At 53.7% G+C, this 15,202-nt stretch overlaps 4 protein-coding genes across 4 annotated transcripts; 3 read left to right on the top strand and 1 right to left on the bottom strand.

The window, feature by feature from the left end:
* Positions 1 to 1,976: 1,976 nt before the first annotated feature.
* J4E92_002401 (uncharacterized protein) lies at positions 1,977 to 5,502 on the top strand (the record flags this gene model as incomplete). Its single annotated transcript, XM_051493805.1, has 3 exons — positions 1,977 to 2,301; positions 2,364 to 3,289; positions 4,144 to 5,502. 3 exons carry the CDS (start codon positions 1,977 to 1,979, stop codon positions 5,500 to 5,502), a joined length of 2,610 nt encoding a protein of 869 aa, XP_051355484.1.
* A 337-nt stretch (positions 5,503 to 5,839) lies between these two features.
* On the top strand, positions 5,840 to 7,656 carry J4E92_002400 (uncharacterized protein; the record flags this gene model as incomplete). Its single annotated transcript, XM_051493804.1, has 3 exons — positions 5,840 to 6,070; positions 6,122 to 7,550; positions 7,601 to 7,656. The coding sequence occupies 3 exons, from the start codon at positions 5,840 to 5,842 to the stop codon at positions 7,654 to 7,656; spliced, it is 1,716 nt and encodes a 571-aa protein (XP_051355483.1).
* Positions 7,657 to 8,377: 721 nt separating this feature from the next.
* J4E92_002399 (uncharacterized protein) lies at positions 8,378 to 9,686 on the top strand (the record flags this gene model as incomplete). Its single annotated transcript, XM_051493803.1, has 2 exons — positions 8,378 to 8,524; positions 8,583 to 9,686. The coding sequence occupies 2 exons, from the start codon at positions 8,378 to 8,380 to the stop codon at positions 9,684 to 9,686; spliced, it is 1,251 nt and encodes a 416-aa protein (XP_051355482.1).
* A 536-nt stretch (positions 9,687 to 10,222) lies between these two features.
* J4E92_002398 (uncharacterized protein) lies at positions 10,223 to 11,580 on the bottom strand (the record flags this gene model as incomplete). Its single annotated transcript, XM_051493802.1, has 2 exons — positions 10,223 to 11,384; positions 11,429 to 11,580. The coding sequence occupies 2 exons, from the start codon at positions 11,578 to 11,580 to the stop codon at positions 10,223 to 10,225; spliced, it is 1,314 nt and encodes a 437-aa protein (XP_051355481.1).
* Positions 11,581 to 15,202: the final 3,622 nt, after the last annotated feature.

Genomic DNA, 15,202 nt, shown 5'->3' with positions numbered 1-15,202 from the left:
CCAGTGAAGGACAAAGTGTAGATACCCTACCATAACCTGCTACCACCGGCTTGTAGCGCACTACATTGGTCGGCTGCACCCGATGCTAGTCCGCGATGTGCAGTATGCCGTACCCTACCTTGATTCAAGAAGCAGGTAATCGAAAGATGGTACAGTCACAAAGTAAGCTTGGTTTGATCACACGCAACCTCGCACGACCTCAGGCGCGGACTTCTTGATGGGTAGAATAGCGTATCGCTGATCAGTGAACCCGAGGCACGAGGGAGTGGGCCGCTTGGAATCGACTTTGGGGCAACATCGTGTATAAAGATGTTGATAAGACGTCGCAGTTCCTCTGGTCTATATTAGCTCTCCGGATACAGTCTGATGACGGGCCCCACGGTAGTGCACACCTAGGCAGCCCCAACCTGCAATATCACCTGGATCTCCAACCTCTGAAGGTTGCTTCTGACTGATTTACCAGGAAATACCCATGGACTAAATTAAAACGAGAAGGCGACGTCGTAGCGATGGCGAAACCAGAGGTTTTCGACACAAGTTGTAAGCACTAGCGTTGGGGGCTAGAACGAGTGGTGTATACATGGCAAGGCTGAAGGACTTCGGTGTCTGTAAAGTGCGCACCTATCTAGGTAGCCAAGCCATAACCTCAACTCAGAACTCGCCTCACTATGCAGAAGCAGTGGTTCGCATTGAGGCAAACCAGGTCATCATCACATATGTCCCGAGGTCGCCTTGTGATAAGACGCTCATCCCGCATGAACTATGGATGACCTTCATGTCGTCATCCAAGATGGATCTGAGCTGCCGAGATATTTCACCCGCTGACTTTGACCGGGATGAAGCAAGTCAGTGTTGCCTTCGGTTACGCACGGTCTTTCGGAGCAAACCCCGAAACGCAGAAAGAAGCATATAAAAGGCGGCGCGAGCATGGCTACAGACGGCTGAAGAACATATCAGGCCCACTGTTTGCCGGAAAGATCACCGATCAGTTGCAGGCAACAATGCCCAACCGAGTGACATCTGACTGATGCTTACCGGGCTGAAGGCTGAGATCAGACTGGTATGCAGTGTTAAAGGTGAGTGATAACGACGGACGACACTACAGTCCTTATTTCGACGCCTCCATGCGCAGGAAGGGACTTACCAGGCAGGTGGTGTTCACCGGAAGGCGCTTAGGTATCTGAGAAAGGGGCCGGAACAGGCCTAAAGTTCAGACACTTCGACGTGAAACTGGAGCTAACCTTGGAAGCTTTCTCAGACGACCTCGGGGTTAAGACTTTTGTGCTATAACCCTCAGAGAAAAATAGGCCCCCTATGGCTTCTGACGAAGTTGACACGCGATGGTTTTACAGGAAATAAGCTCCACGTCGCTTGAGTTCCTGCATTTGCAGTACCTCTTGCTGCGACCGATGCTACCAGAGCATCACAGTTGTCTTGAGGTCGGTCACGCATCGCCGAATTCCATTTCTGGTCTCTTGTCGCTTGAAACGTTGGTTGCGATTGGAGTCTTGCAGGGTCTTTGGCAGAAAGTACCAAGGTCCAAGAACTCATTAGCCGAAGGCCAAAATTCATCAGTGAATTAGGAGATGCATATAAGAGGAATGTTGGAACGGACGTATTAGTGTACAACCTGGAAACTCGAGCACATGGGGTGATATTGGTTCGTGGAGAGTCGCACAGCGCAGCAATGCCGCGGAAACGGTGGTGCGGTTCCAATGACATCATCGGCGTGCGACAAATGGACCCCAGGAGGCGAACTTTCAAGTTCGGGCTTGAAAACTCCACGGAAAAGAGCTTTGGACGTTACAAAGGCGCCTGCACATGGCGCATATATCCTGTACACCATATTGACACTCGGAGCTTGTGAGACGACATCGCGGCGCCAAAGTACTTCCCCGCCGGTCTGCAGGGTTCTCCGTGGGCGATGCGACCAGCGTGGAGGGCACCATCGACAACCACAAAAGCCATCGCAAGCCATGTCATTATCAGAACTCACCGAGCAGCAACGAGCGACTATCGGCGATCGCGCGCGAGTATGGGAAGTCCGACGCTTCTGCCAGGTGCTGCCATCTGTCGTTAAATACGTGCGTGGTTCGGACGCTGGCCTCACGAGCAGGCCATTGGAGCCACACGGCAGATACGTCAAGAATGAACCAGACGGCGCGCTTGCTGCGTTGCTCCGTTGCGTCATCCATCAAACGGGCGCTGATCTGGCCATGGTCAGCTTGCTAGACGACCACACGCAATACTTCATCTCGGGGGCCAGTCGGGCTAACGCAGATGAAGCCAAGGTCACCTTGGGTAAGTGGAATCAACAACATGGTGGACATACGTCATATTCTAGCAGTGTCTAATTGGCACAGAAGACTCAACGCGATGGTACGGATGCGAGTCGGTAACTCATCACGGTGGTCTGTGCGAGCGTACCATCACGCGGCAGAATGAGCCAGGCGGGAGCATGGCACTCTACGAAGAGCTTGATATGGCTGAATTGGAGAGAACCAAACATCTCCCATTTGTTCAGGGTGATATTGCCAAGTTCAGACATTATGCTGGTGTTCCGTTGAACCCCTATGGAGGACCAAACATTGGCACTGTGTTCACGTTCAGCTCAACGCCGTCGCACGGTGGGCTCTCGGACGCCCACCGCTCGTACTTGTTTGAGACAGCGTCACACATTATTCGTCATCTGGAACAAGCAGTAGAAGCACTGGAGGGTAAGCGTGTGCTCAAGTTCAACCAAGGTGTGGCTTCTCTACTCAAGATGGGTACGAGCGCAGGACTGGCGGCTCAGCCTGCTCACAAGAATCTTTCATCAGGCGGCCATACTGAACATGAAGTTCTGGTGTCAAACCTCTATCCCGCTGCAGCTCTGCAGCTGTACCATCTTTCAGCTACATTGCTCTACGATACTTTCGAATTTGACGGAGTTCGCATCCAAGAGTTGGGCTCCTCAAGCAACAAGAACCCCATCTGGAACGGCTCCAACGTGCTAGCCGAGCATCTCGGACCAAAAGCGCACAGGCCTCAAGAACTAAGCCACAGTCTGACAAGCAGATTGCTTGAATTATTTCCACATGGGGCTGTGTTCCAATTACTCAATGACACTAGCGACATCGTTGTTGCTACGAGCGCAGACGACGTCGCTTTAGTTGAAGATACCCTCATACTCAAGGAGCTTTCGAAAACCTTCCTGCGGGCAGAGCAGATCGTCTTGATGCCACTGTGGGATGCGTTTCACGAACGTAATATCGGTGCGGTCCTCGGGTTCGCCGAGAATCAGTCAAGAGTCTATCTCGGCTCGACGGATCTTGCCTCCATTTCAGCATTCTGCACCACGATAATGACGCAAGTGCGGCGTCTCGAAGCTCAAGCTATAGACAAGATTAAATCAGACTTTCTCGGATCGATCTCACATGAAATGCGGACACCTCTTCATGGCATACTATCAAGCCTTGAGCTTTTAGCGGACACACCACACAACGCACACCAACGCGACCTGCTGGAGACGGCAAGATACAGTGGTTTGTCATTGCTCGATACTATTGAGCGCGTTCTATATTTCAATAACATCAGTTCCGGGTCGCAAAGTGCACCTCTACCAAGATCAGACTCATCGAACGATGGGCTTCTCCGTTCGTCAAGTCTTGCACCTCATCATTCGGCAGCTTCCTCGCAAGATAAGGATACTGTAAAGCTGATGGATACCTGCGAGGACATCATTCACAGTGAAGTACACAGGTATCGCGTCAAAAAGGCTGTCCAGCCTGATTCTTCGATGCATGGTAAGTAAACTGGTGGAGGCGGTCCAAGTCCGGTCAGAGCTCATGGAATAAAGGTCTTGTCTATCATCCCATCATAACTTTCGACACGAATGCCAATCGGTCGTGCCGTCTGGTAGCCGCCGCTAGCTTTCGGGCGATCTTGACAAATCTTATAGTAAGTTGTACAGATACAAAAAGCGCATGCATGAGCCGTACTGACGTAAGAGAGAATAATGCCTTGAAGTTTGGGGAACCGACAAACTGCATTCGAGTTTCACTGGATCTCACGGACGCTACTACCAAAATATCTTGTACAGACGGCGGTAAAGGCATCTCTTCCGGCTTCATCCGCCATTCAATCTTTGACCCATTTTCTCAGGAGGATCCCATTGCAGAAGGTACTGGCCTTGGACTTTCCATTGTCAAGCAAACAGTCACTATGCTGAGTGGTGATGTGCAGATTGAGTCAAACAAGAAAGAAGGCTCTACATTCACTGTCACACTCCCATCGAGCCAGGCACTTTGTGAGGCATCAGAAGATGTGTCAGGGAGCTCAAATTCGCAGGCTGGTACTGCTGAGCTACACCAGCTTGACATGAGTCTCTTTACACCGACGCGCTGGAGATCAGGAGACTCCTTACGGGACCAGCGATGTACTGCTTTATTGTTGGGCTCACTTGCGAAGAGTCTAAGCCGGTGGTTCCACATTCGGGTCATTCCTTGGGAAAGTGCAAGCAGAGCGTCGCCGTGGCGCTTGCTTGTTGTTTTGGAGGAGGACGAAGACAGTGCACTGCGGGCTCGCGGTGGCGCATCTGACGATTACGAGCGCATCCGTCTCTGCCCTGATGTACAGACCGCTCCCAGTCAGTACTCAACGCCTTTGAAGGGTGTCGCGACAATTGCGGGTGCGGTGACTAGTTCAAAAATCCAGGATGCGCTGGCGCACTTGTATCCTAGCCAAGTCCCCCCCTCTGAGCTTCGCCACAACTCCGACCAGGAATCAGTCGCGAAAATCTATGATCAGCAACAGCCAGTAGAAGGGAGCCGCAGCCAATTACGCGGAGACGCAACCGACGAATGTCGTGCTGCGCCAACAGCATTGCTGTCCCGGTTAGAACTCGAGAGGAGCCCCCAATTAGACGGCGAGGAAAGCGGTGGGCAGCCACTGGCAATGCCAGCCGCCAGCCCAGCGGTCACTCCAGAGATGAACATGGCAGCAAGGTCTAATGGAGCCCAACCCGACCACCGAGACGTACAAGCGCATACTGAGCAAGCAAAAGAGGCGGCAGTCTGTACATCACCAGAGGCAGCTGTGGCAGAGCCTAGGCTGCTGCTGGTAGACGATAACGCTGTAAACCTCAAGGTACTTGCCATGTATGCAAAAAAGTGTAGCAAGGCAGGTGCAACACCTGTCGGCGGTGGCCAAGAGGCCATCGATGCCTTCAAGAACGCCAACGGGTCCAGCGACGACACGGGTCCGCAACCTTTCGATCTCATTTTCCTCGACCTCTCTATGCCCGAGGTCTCGGGCTTCGAGGTTGCGAGGGAGATACGGAAGACGGAAGCGCGGTCAGGGTGTAAGAGGACGTACATATGCGCACTCACCGGGCTTGTGAGCGAAAAAGACCGCAATGCTGCGTATGCTTCGGGTGTAGATAACTACCTTGTTCGACCAACGAGGCTGCAGGACTTGCAGGGCGTCATTGAGATGTGGCGGGATAAATCAAGCGAGAAATGAAAGCTACCGTGCTGCACAGATGATGCAAGATGCAACAAGTGTCCGGCTTTGGCCAACGAAAGGGAGGCGCTAGCTGCGGCGGAGGCTCAGTGCACCCGAGAGGCCGATGGGTGGGATGTGATAATTCACTATCGCAACGTCATGACGCGAGCACTCTGTTGTTGGTAAGCTGCCGTCCGCGCTTGCACCCGACGCCGAAGATGATTACAGTCGCGCTCGTTAGCCTGGCCGTCGACTTGTAGCCATGCGCGCGGCCCCCTAGCCCAGACACGACGCTACGCAACCCCGGATCTCGACGCCCACGACGACGCCAGCTCAACCACACACAGCCCTCGCCATGGCCTCCAACACCGACGCCGCCTTCGTCGAGGACACCGACATCGAGCAGCAGCTGAGGGCGCGCGCCCATGGCTCCAAGACGCCCAAGACACCGGGCGCCACCTCGCCGGGCCCCGACAGCGACGACGAGGACGCGCCGCTGCTGGGTGCCTCGCCGGCTGCCAGCGGACACGAGCAATGGGCTGGCGATGCCGACTTTCGCGGCCTTCCCTGGTGGAAGCGCCCTTCGGTACGCCCCCGCAGCCCCTCGCGTCGAGGGCGCATCGACTGACGGCAGCAGATATTCTGGCTCCTGCCTCCCTTCCTGCTCTTCACCATCGCGTTTGGCGGCATCATCGTGCCCAAGATCAACCTGATCATGGACCTCGTCTGCGAGGAGTACTACGCGACCCTCGAGACCGACCCCATATCCTCTCCCATGGACCCGGGCCAGGACCGATGCCAGAACGACGCCGTGTCCTCGCGCTCCTCCCTCTTCCTCCTGTACGCCAGCTTGTGCTCCGGCATACTCTCCGCCATCATCAGCCCAAAGATTGGCGCCCTCTCGGATCGGTACGGGCGCAAGAAGTTCATGATAGCCAACACCTGCGGCGCCCTCTTTGGCGAGGTCCTCACAATCCTGGCCGCCAAATTCCCCGACACGGTGCACGTCAACTGGATACTCGTTGGCTACTGCTTGGAGGGCGTATCGGGATCCTTCATCGTCGGCATGGCATGTGCCCACTCGTATGCCTCCGACTGCGTTGCACCACAGAAGCGAAACGTCGCCTTTTCCTACTTCCACGCTTGCTTGTTTGGCGGCATCGCCATCGGACCCGCGCTGGCAGGCTACATCATCAATGCGCGCCAGAAGTACGTTGGCAAGACCGAAGCCGTTTTGCTCATCTTCTACATGGCCCTTGGTGCCCACTTGATCTTCATTGCATTCCTTGCCTTCCTTGTCCCCGAATCGCTCAGCAAAGCACGCCAGGAAGCCGCACGTGAGAAGCGCAGAGAGGAAGTGGAACGACAGGGTCCCGCCGGCGACTTCATCAACCAGCTACGCTCTATCAACCTGTTTGGCCCGCTGAAGATTCTCTGGCCGACTGGGACTGGCACCTCGTCGGCTTTGCGCTGGAACCTGCTTCTGTTGGCCGCTACCGATACCATCATGTTTGGTGTCGCAATGGGTGCCATGAGCGTTGTCCTCGTCTACACGCGCCGCCAATTTGATTGGCATGAGCTAGAAAGCGGCCGCTTCACCACTATCGTGAACAGCTCGCGTGTTTTTGCTCTTCTAGTCATTCTGCCGATTCTGACCCGCATCTTCCGCGGGAAGAATGGGGCTGCCCGCATGCGCAGTTCAGGTTCTGACCTATTCGACCTTTCCATTATCCGTGCAGCCATCTTCTTCGACATGGCTGGCTTCCTCGGATATGCCCTTGTCCGCAAAGGCGAGCTCTTCGCACTCTCTGGCGCTATTGCTGCCATTGGCGGTATCGGTTCGCCCACTCTTGGCGCTGCATTGACCAAACATGTGCCGCAAGATCAGGTCGGTCAACTGTTAGGTGCCACGGGCTTACTTCATGCTGTTGCACGTGTCATGGGGCCCACCATCTTCAACGGTATCTACAGTGCCACTGTCGGCGCGTACAGACAAACCGTTTTCGTATGTCTTGCAGCGACTTTCGGGACTGCGTTCCTGTGCAGTTGGTTCATTCGTCCACATGGTGAGTGCTCAACCACACCTACATACCAGGCTGATTCTGACACGTTACAGTATATACAGACGGAGAGGACAAACGCGTTACACGATCAGATGAACAAGAAGCATAGCTTGCTTCTCTTCATGCTGGCGCTTCAGTCGCACTTCTTTCGGATCCTTAGATTTTCTGGACAGCAATATCCATTTTTCGCGCACGCATATGTACAGACAGCGATGGTGTTTGGATTGGCATTTTGAAACCGCCGGGTTGTCGTTAGGCTGCATATCTGTATACTTTATGTTAACGTAACGTTGAACACTTGTTCTAGCGCATATTGCACCTCGCATCGTGAGACCTTTGCCCACGGCTTGCTATCGACCAATATGTGCGTTGCTGGTGCCGCCGTATGAAAGGGTACGTCGAGACTTCAGTGTGTGCCACTCTGCCAAACTCAGCGCTGATGGGAGCCATCTTCTGAGCTCATCGGCCCAGGGAGCAGCCAACACGACTTTGCGAAATTGGAGGCAACAGATCTAGGTGTTTTTTGCGTGAAATATCTGCAGTAGCTGCCTAGGGAGTACAAGACAACGCGGAGAAGCTGTGGTGGTGGGCGCCGCAGCAGAACGAGGCTGACTAACGAACCTCGGGCCGTCAGGTACGTCAGCTTCCACGTTGCATCTTCCCGTGCCAATTGGCCATCGCGCGACCACTACAGCGTCTCCCTTTTTGTATTGCACACCTTTCCATCCGCCGCCAGTTCCGGTCTCAGCGGTCGCGATCCCGACTCAATGTCAACAGCATTCCGGTAGCACCATCACTGGACAAGCCCTCGTCAGGGCCCCGCAACCGCCATGTCGAAAGAGAACCGCGCTTTCGATACTCAGAGATTGGGCGCAGGCTACGGCTTCGAGTCGCACCCGAAGCATGCTATTGAAATGCCCCCAACATGGGTGCTTCTCGTAGGCTTGAGCTTTCTGCTATGCGCCATGGGCTTTTGGGTACGGACACAAGCGCCTACATGACAACGTGCACGCGACTAATGACCATGAGTGACAGCTTTATATAGCATTGAACCTCCTCGCGCCCACTCCGCGACTGCCACGGCGTTCCGAGAAACAATACACGACGATACTACCCGACGGTGCACGAAGCGACCCAAAAGAACTTCCGTGCTGGCTGGACAAATGGGCAGCAGAGAAGGAAGCCGCCAAGAAACAAGCTGCGAAGGAGCCGGGAAGTAAAGTCGTCATACCGCCACAAATGCCCATCGAAGAACCGGAGCTCTTCATGAGCGTCGTGGTCCCCGCATACAACGAGGAGGAGCGGCTGGAAGGCATGTTAGAGGAGGCTGTCGACTACCTGGAGAGCCAATACGGTGATGCGCATGCTGGCGGCAAGGGTGAAAAGAGCCAGAGAGGATGGGAGATACTCGTTGTTAGCGATGGAAGCACTGACGGCACCGTCAACAAAGCGCTGGAGTTTGCAAAGGAGCACCAACTCGCCCAACACCCCAAGTCGAAGCCAGGGCCGTGGTCGAAGAACGGCGACGCCAAGGCCGCGCACTCAACACACATCCCACACGGCAGTATTCGCGTCGTCACGCTCGAAGAGAACAGAGGCAAAGGCGGCGCAGTCACGCACGGCATGCGACATGTTCGAGGCCAGTACATTGTCTTCGCCGACGCGGATGGCGCGAGTCGATTCTCGGACCTAGGGGCTCTCGTTGAAGGCTGCCAGAGCATCGAGGACAAGCATGGGCGCGGTGTTGCCATCGGCTCTCGAGCTCATCTCGTCGGCAGCGAAGCCGTTGTTCAGCGCTCCAAACTCCGCAACTTCTTGATGCACTCGTTCCACATCCTCCTTCGCATCATGACGCCTCCGGCCACCGCACGCATCAAGGACACGCAGTGCGGCTTCAAGTTGTTTTCACGACCAGCACTTCCCTATATTGTCCCCTACATGCACTCGGAAGGCTGGATCTTCGACGTCGAGATGCTGATGCTGGCCGAGAGCGCTGACATTGCCATGATTGAGGTGGCCATCGGGTGGAAGGAGGTCATGGGTAGTAAGCTAAATGTTGTATGGGATAGTATTGGCATGGCATGGGGTCTTGCGCTATTGAGAGCTTGTTGGATAGCGGGTATTTATCAGAGGGATTAGGGTTTGTGTATATAGAATAAAGCCGCGTTACCCGCCTGTGACTGCCCTCGCATTCACTATTCTTTGATGTAATGAACTGAACGCACTTTTGTTGAAACTCACATGCTGCATTCTTTCACGTGGCTGGCCCCCACTTGCACTCTCGTTTCTTGGCCACAAAGAACAGCAACACCACATGTTTCCATGACAGACGTTGTGAGACGTAGCTTCCATGAAACCGAACTCCTGTCTGCCACCGAGGCATTCCAAGGCTGTAAGCTCCCCACGTGCCCCATTACTCGGACACCAGGCTAGAGGATCTCGACACGGTGACGTTCTCGACAGCCTATCGGAAGACCTGAAGTACTAGTCCATTCGCATAAAGGGCTAGGTATCGTTGCTCGATTGAGCATATGATGCTATTCTCGTCTCTGCTCTTATCACTGTGGGATATTCGTCGCCAAATAGATCTCTACACTATAGAAGTGAAGGTGACCTCAAAGTGCTAGCACATCCTGCATGCATAGACACCATAAATGTCGTGACGCACCCTTCGGTTACTCGAAACTCGCGACCCATCCATCACCGACTCTCTCCCCTTTCGCATCTACACCACCCCAGAAGACTATGCTGCTGCCCTTCTCCATGACGTCCGATCCAAACAGAGCCCTTGGGCCGGGATGCAGTTTGCCATCTTCCTCTTCCAGTTGTTTCTCCGAAGGGGTCTGTACTACCGCCTCCGCCCACGACAAGTGACCAGTATCAGCCCCCAGCGCAGATCGGATAGCATCTTTGATCTTTGCAGGGTTGATGGCGTTCTTGAGCGTCATTGATGGCTTCGCCTCCAAATCGCTTGCAGGGATCTGGAGAACCCAGGTGTCGCTGAATTGGGTGACTTCGCCTGCGTGCTTTGGATCTTCTGGCTTCGTGTTGGATGTATCAGCAGAAGAGTCGCTCCGTGCGCCTAGGAGATAGATGAGGTAGTTACGGCCCCACCCAGTAGTCACCGGTATCAAGGCGCCGTCATGTCGCGCACGGGGGCCAGGCGCTAGTGGATTGGTAGGAAACGTAAAGGACTCCCATTTCCTCTCTTCACTGGAAGACGAGACGCTGATATGATGGAGCTGGCTACTCATTGGATCGGATCCAGATATCAGCCATAACTGACCATTCGCCAAGGCGGCGTTGGATGTCGCGACTGGCGCTGTTGGAAGTTGCGTCCAGTAGCGCGCAGCGATGTCGAATTGCCACAAATCCGATGCATTGTCCCCAGAGCCATCGACACCACCGAACAACACTACGTGTTGATCATGCGCGAACAGCTTCGCGTTGCGCCGCGGGCCCGGGCCAATGTCTCCAGTGTCGACATCTCCCTTGGAGGGTTGTAGAATATCCCAGCTCTTTCTGTCAGGACTGAACAGCCATACAGACGATTGCTCGTCGATGAGATCGCCAGCGTTATCACTGCCACCGTATATAGCGATGTTGCCGTGGAAAGCACAGGCTGCGTGATTCGATCTCTCCGCTGGCGTGCGGCCATCTTCGCATGTTGACAGAGCAGGAATGATGCTGTAGTCCATCTCCGGTTTACCGGAATGCTCAAGAGTAACGGCATGTACATGGTTGCTCGCAAGAACGTTGTTCGCAGTATCGCCGCCGAAGATATAAGCCTTGTTGCCGAGCACCGTGATTGTGTGATTGGAACGCGCCAAAGAGCGTCTGGAGGTCAGTTTGACCCTGTGTAGTAGCAGTGGAGTACATACGCCGAAGAGTCACCTGTTGCTGTGGCTATGCGTTTGAAAGTGACTTTGAGGGGGAGCGTGGGCTTCGAGACGATGTACGCGGCGTAACCTGCTTCTGCCGTGTGTTCTACCACTTCGGCCGCAACGTACGCGCCTGCTGCAACTTCAGCCATGGCTCTGGTGCGGATATGGTCTCGTAATATCTGACAGTGTCCGGTAATTGGGCAATAGGCTGAGAAGGCGTCGAGTATGAGAACTAGTGGCAGACGACAAGGAGGAGGCAGAGAGGGGCGAAGGCTAATGCAGGTACGCGGGTGATGACGTCAGTGGACTCCACAACGACTGCAAGTACGCAATTGGGACATGTACTTCATGAATTGACATTGGCCTTGTGACATCTAACGCGGCTGTCATTGCCGACTGTATGAGTTGCAGATAATCAGAATGTGGTCTCATAGTAGTAGTAGCTCCTCCAATGCTGACACGATCTTCTTGCGCATGCATGCCCCGGCTTGCGTGAGGGGTAGCGGGAGCCCATGAAGAGATCCGAGCACTACATACATCCACGTCCCTTCCGGTTATCTTACCGCCGGTTTCTCGATTTTATATATGTAGGTCTTGCAATCCGCGCCATAACTCCGCCAATCGCTACTCTTCTTCCTTTCTGTGCCCACGTGAAACCTTGAGACCTGCGCTACACCTCCGCAAATTCCTCGTCAAGATATACTGCGTTATCTCCGTACACGTGCCACCAGTTCGCTGCAATACTTATAAACAACCTGTGCCACTCGGCGAAGCCAACGGTACCACCCTGCATGTTTCAACAAGCCCAAGTACTGTCTCGGCTAGGTATCCATGGATGGTAGCCCCTCTCGTGTCCAAGCACCACGACCCCGCCATTTTCTTTACGTTCGTCTCATCAGCTACACCGGCTTTGCTATGTACCTTTTCATCGCTGAGTTGGTAGAGATCGCACGATGCGTAATCCTCAGTATCCCGTGTCGACGTCATTCTAGTTATATCCAGGGTTTGTGAAGAAGATCTGCTACTTGAAGCCGCCACCGCATTTCTCCGCATCCCATCGTTTGTGCTGAGTCTGAAACACGACCTAAGCGAGAGGAAGCCATGAGAGACCGTCTTTGAGGTTGCGTAGTTTGTTCTCAGCCGCCGACATGGCGGCCATGCCGCAGAAACCTTGGTCGTCATTACAAGGTCTCGTCATGAACTACAGCGTTGGAATTCAACAACAGTGAGTCGTGTCTCATGTCTGGGCGGTGAATTTCCCCAGGGTGTATCCATGCTTAGATACGAGGAGAGCATTATCAGAGCAACTATAGGATAGTGGTGTCATTAGAGCCAATGTGCTGTGTCACTTCCTAAAGGCTTCGGCATGACATCCCACTCCACTGACAGACCCTCGATGCGAGCCGAGTGGGTTACCGCTTCTAGCTCCCCGAAATGCGTTTGCCGCAGTTCTAGGTACCGTGCTACATCCTCTGGGCTTTTGAAATCCTTGCGGTCGAACCCGCTTTTGCCATCGTAGCGCCCCAAAGACCGCATAAACCTCATAACACCAGCCAACGATACGATAACCTCATAGGCGCCTCCAGCAGTAGCGCGCTTATACAAAGCGGCCATGATACCAATTGCTAGAAGATAGCCGGCACCGTGGTCGAATGCTTGGCAAGGTAGTGCGCGCATCGGTTCGCCGGCTCCATGGCGCTCAGCCTCCGCTACATTGATACCGCAACAGCTCTGGACAAGCGAGTCGAACCCGCGATTTAGCGACCATGAATTCCCGGGACCGTATGCACTGAGGCTTGCAACGATCAGGCTTGGATTGGCCTTGGTCAATACTTCTGCAGAGAGACCCTTTGCTGCTAGGCTCCCGGGGCGATAGCTTTGGAGAAAGACGTCAGCTGTGGAGAGCAGATCCAGTAGCTTAGCTCTCTCTTCGGCCTTCGATATATCTAACTGCACCGTGCGCTTGCCTCGCGATAGATCTATATCGAGATCGGGAAGATCAGGTCTGGATGTACGTATGTATGGTTAGTACACCTTCTTTCCAGGGTTAGCTCGTGCATGGATACTACTGACAGATGCGGCGATGTGATCCAGATAACGTCGGCCCCATGTGCTGCTAACGTCTTCCCAGCGACTGGCGCAGCTATAACTATAGATCCGGGGTAGGTCAGTGTATGCCTTACAAGCTATTGGTACAGCTGCATACCTCGGCTCATCTCGACAACCCGAATGCCTTCTAGGCATTTGTCCATTACCTTCGGGGTTCGCTCTAATGGCATACACAGCTCGGAAGTTGCAAGTTTCGTTATCAGAACTGGGTGGTCTGTAATAGCCTTGGCTTGAGGCAAAGCGTCCCATTGATCAAAAGAACGTAGCGCAGCAATCATAGCTCCGGAACGAAAAGCCTCAGCTTCCAGTTCTACCGCTTTCCACTTTGACACCTTTTGTGCCACAACTTTCTTGGATGCGTCAGGTGGAAGTCCTAGAATACGAAGCGCGTTCTGACGATGATTTGAGAATGAATCGTGTATTCTGACGTATCCATCGGCTGCTCGATGAAACCCACCAATAACTCCCCATGGGGGCGATGCGGCTTTTCCATTGAGAGTATAGAGTCGCTCGGATTTGAATTCAACGCATGCATGCTCTGCCGGAACTGTAACGCGGGGCATTGAACATCCATTTCGATGAGACCAAAAGAGGGCTGCAACAAGCGCGGACGCTGCAACGGTTGACTGCGCGAGAACATCAACTCTGAATGAAGATGGTAGGCATTCTCTATCGAAGGGCAGATCTAGCGAGTCGAGAGCTTCGTGTGGCAAGTCTAGCATCTTCCATAGGAGGGCGACAGAGCTAACCGCGTCGGAATTAGTGGGCTCCATGCAGAACAATGACTGAAGATCTCTGGAATTGACTTGATGCATCCAGGATCTAAACGGGAACAAAGTGTGCTGGGTAGAGGACACTTGGGCAGGTGGTAGAGGTCCAGGCGGGAGAGATTCAGCGCACCGAACTGCTAGGATGACTGGGAATACATCGAGCTAGATGACCGGAAAAACGGGACAGAGATGGAGTAGACGAGAGATCATGGCTGCATGCATAGCCGACAATTGCCGGGCCCCATTATGTAAGCGAAGCCAGAACTGCGACCATTGACAGACGGTGGTGTTGGTCCAAAAGCTTCTGCCATGCACTACCATGCAGACGTACAACATCGTCACAGTCTTCGTCGCCAGCACGTTGTCATTCACGCTCACTCCCTAGTGACTGCCGCCTCACGCGTCGCGCCCATGTGTATGTAGTGAGCGGCAGTCCATGTGAATCCCTAGGTAATTGTAACTCAAATTCGAGATAGTAACACATAACGAAGACGATAGATTCACGCTCGTGGATGATTACGCCCTGAACTTCTCAATTTTGGAGCATCTTTACTATGCGCGGTGAGCAGATTTCATGCCAGATTGGTGGTCATACGACTAGATTCTACGTGCATTGATTTGCTTTCTGGTCGTTAAATCAACGTGGCTATCTACGCAGCATCTACTAGGTAATGTCTACACTAAAGCGGAACGCGTTCGCAGGCGTTGCAACGAAGCAAGCAGCCGGTATTCCACTCCTACAACATACTTTGCGAAACGATAACGCCAAGGTTCATGGCCCATTTCAGAAGCAAGCGAACATGGAAGTTTGGCTTGACAATGTGATGATGCATGGACACAATAAGAAGATGAAGGACCCTAACACGAACGATGAGTCAACAGATGATGTTTG

The sequence above is a fragment of the Alternaria infectoria genome (genome assembly GCF_024043175.1).
Source record: "Alternaria infectoria strain BMP 0036 chromosome Unknown scaffold_3, whole genome shotgun sequence".
NCBI classification, from domain to species: domain Eukaryota; kingdom Fungi; phylum Ascomycota; class Dothideomycetes; order Pleosporales; family Pleosporaceae; genus Alternaria; species Alternaria infectoria.
The sequence above is the reverse complement of the archived record's forward strand: the minus strand, read 5'-3'. Positions and strand labels throughout refer to the sequence as shown.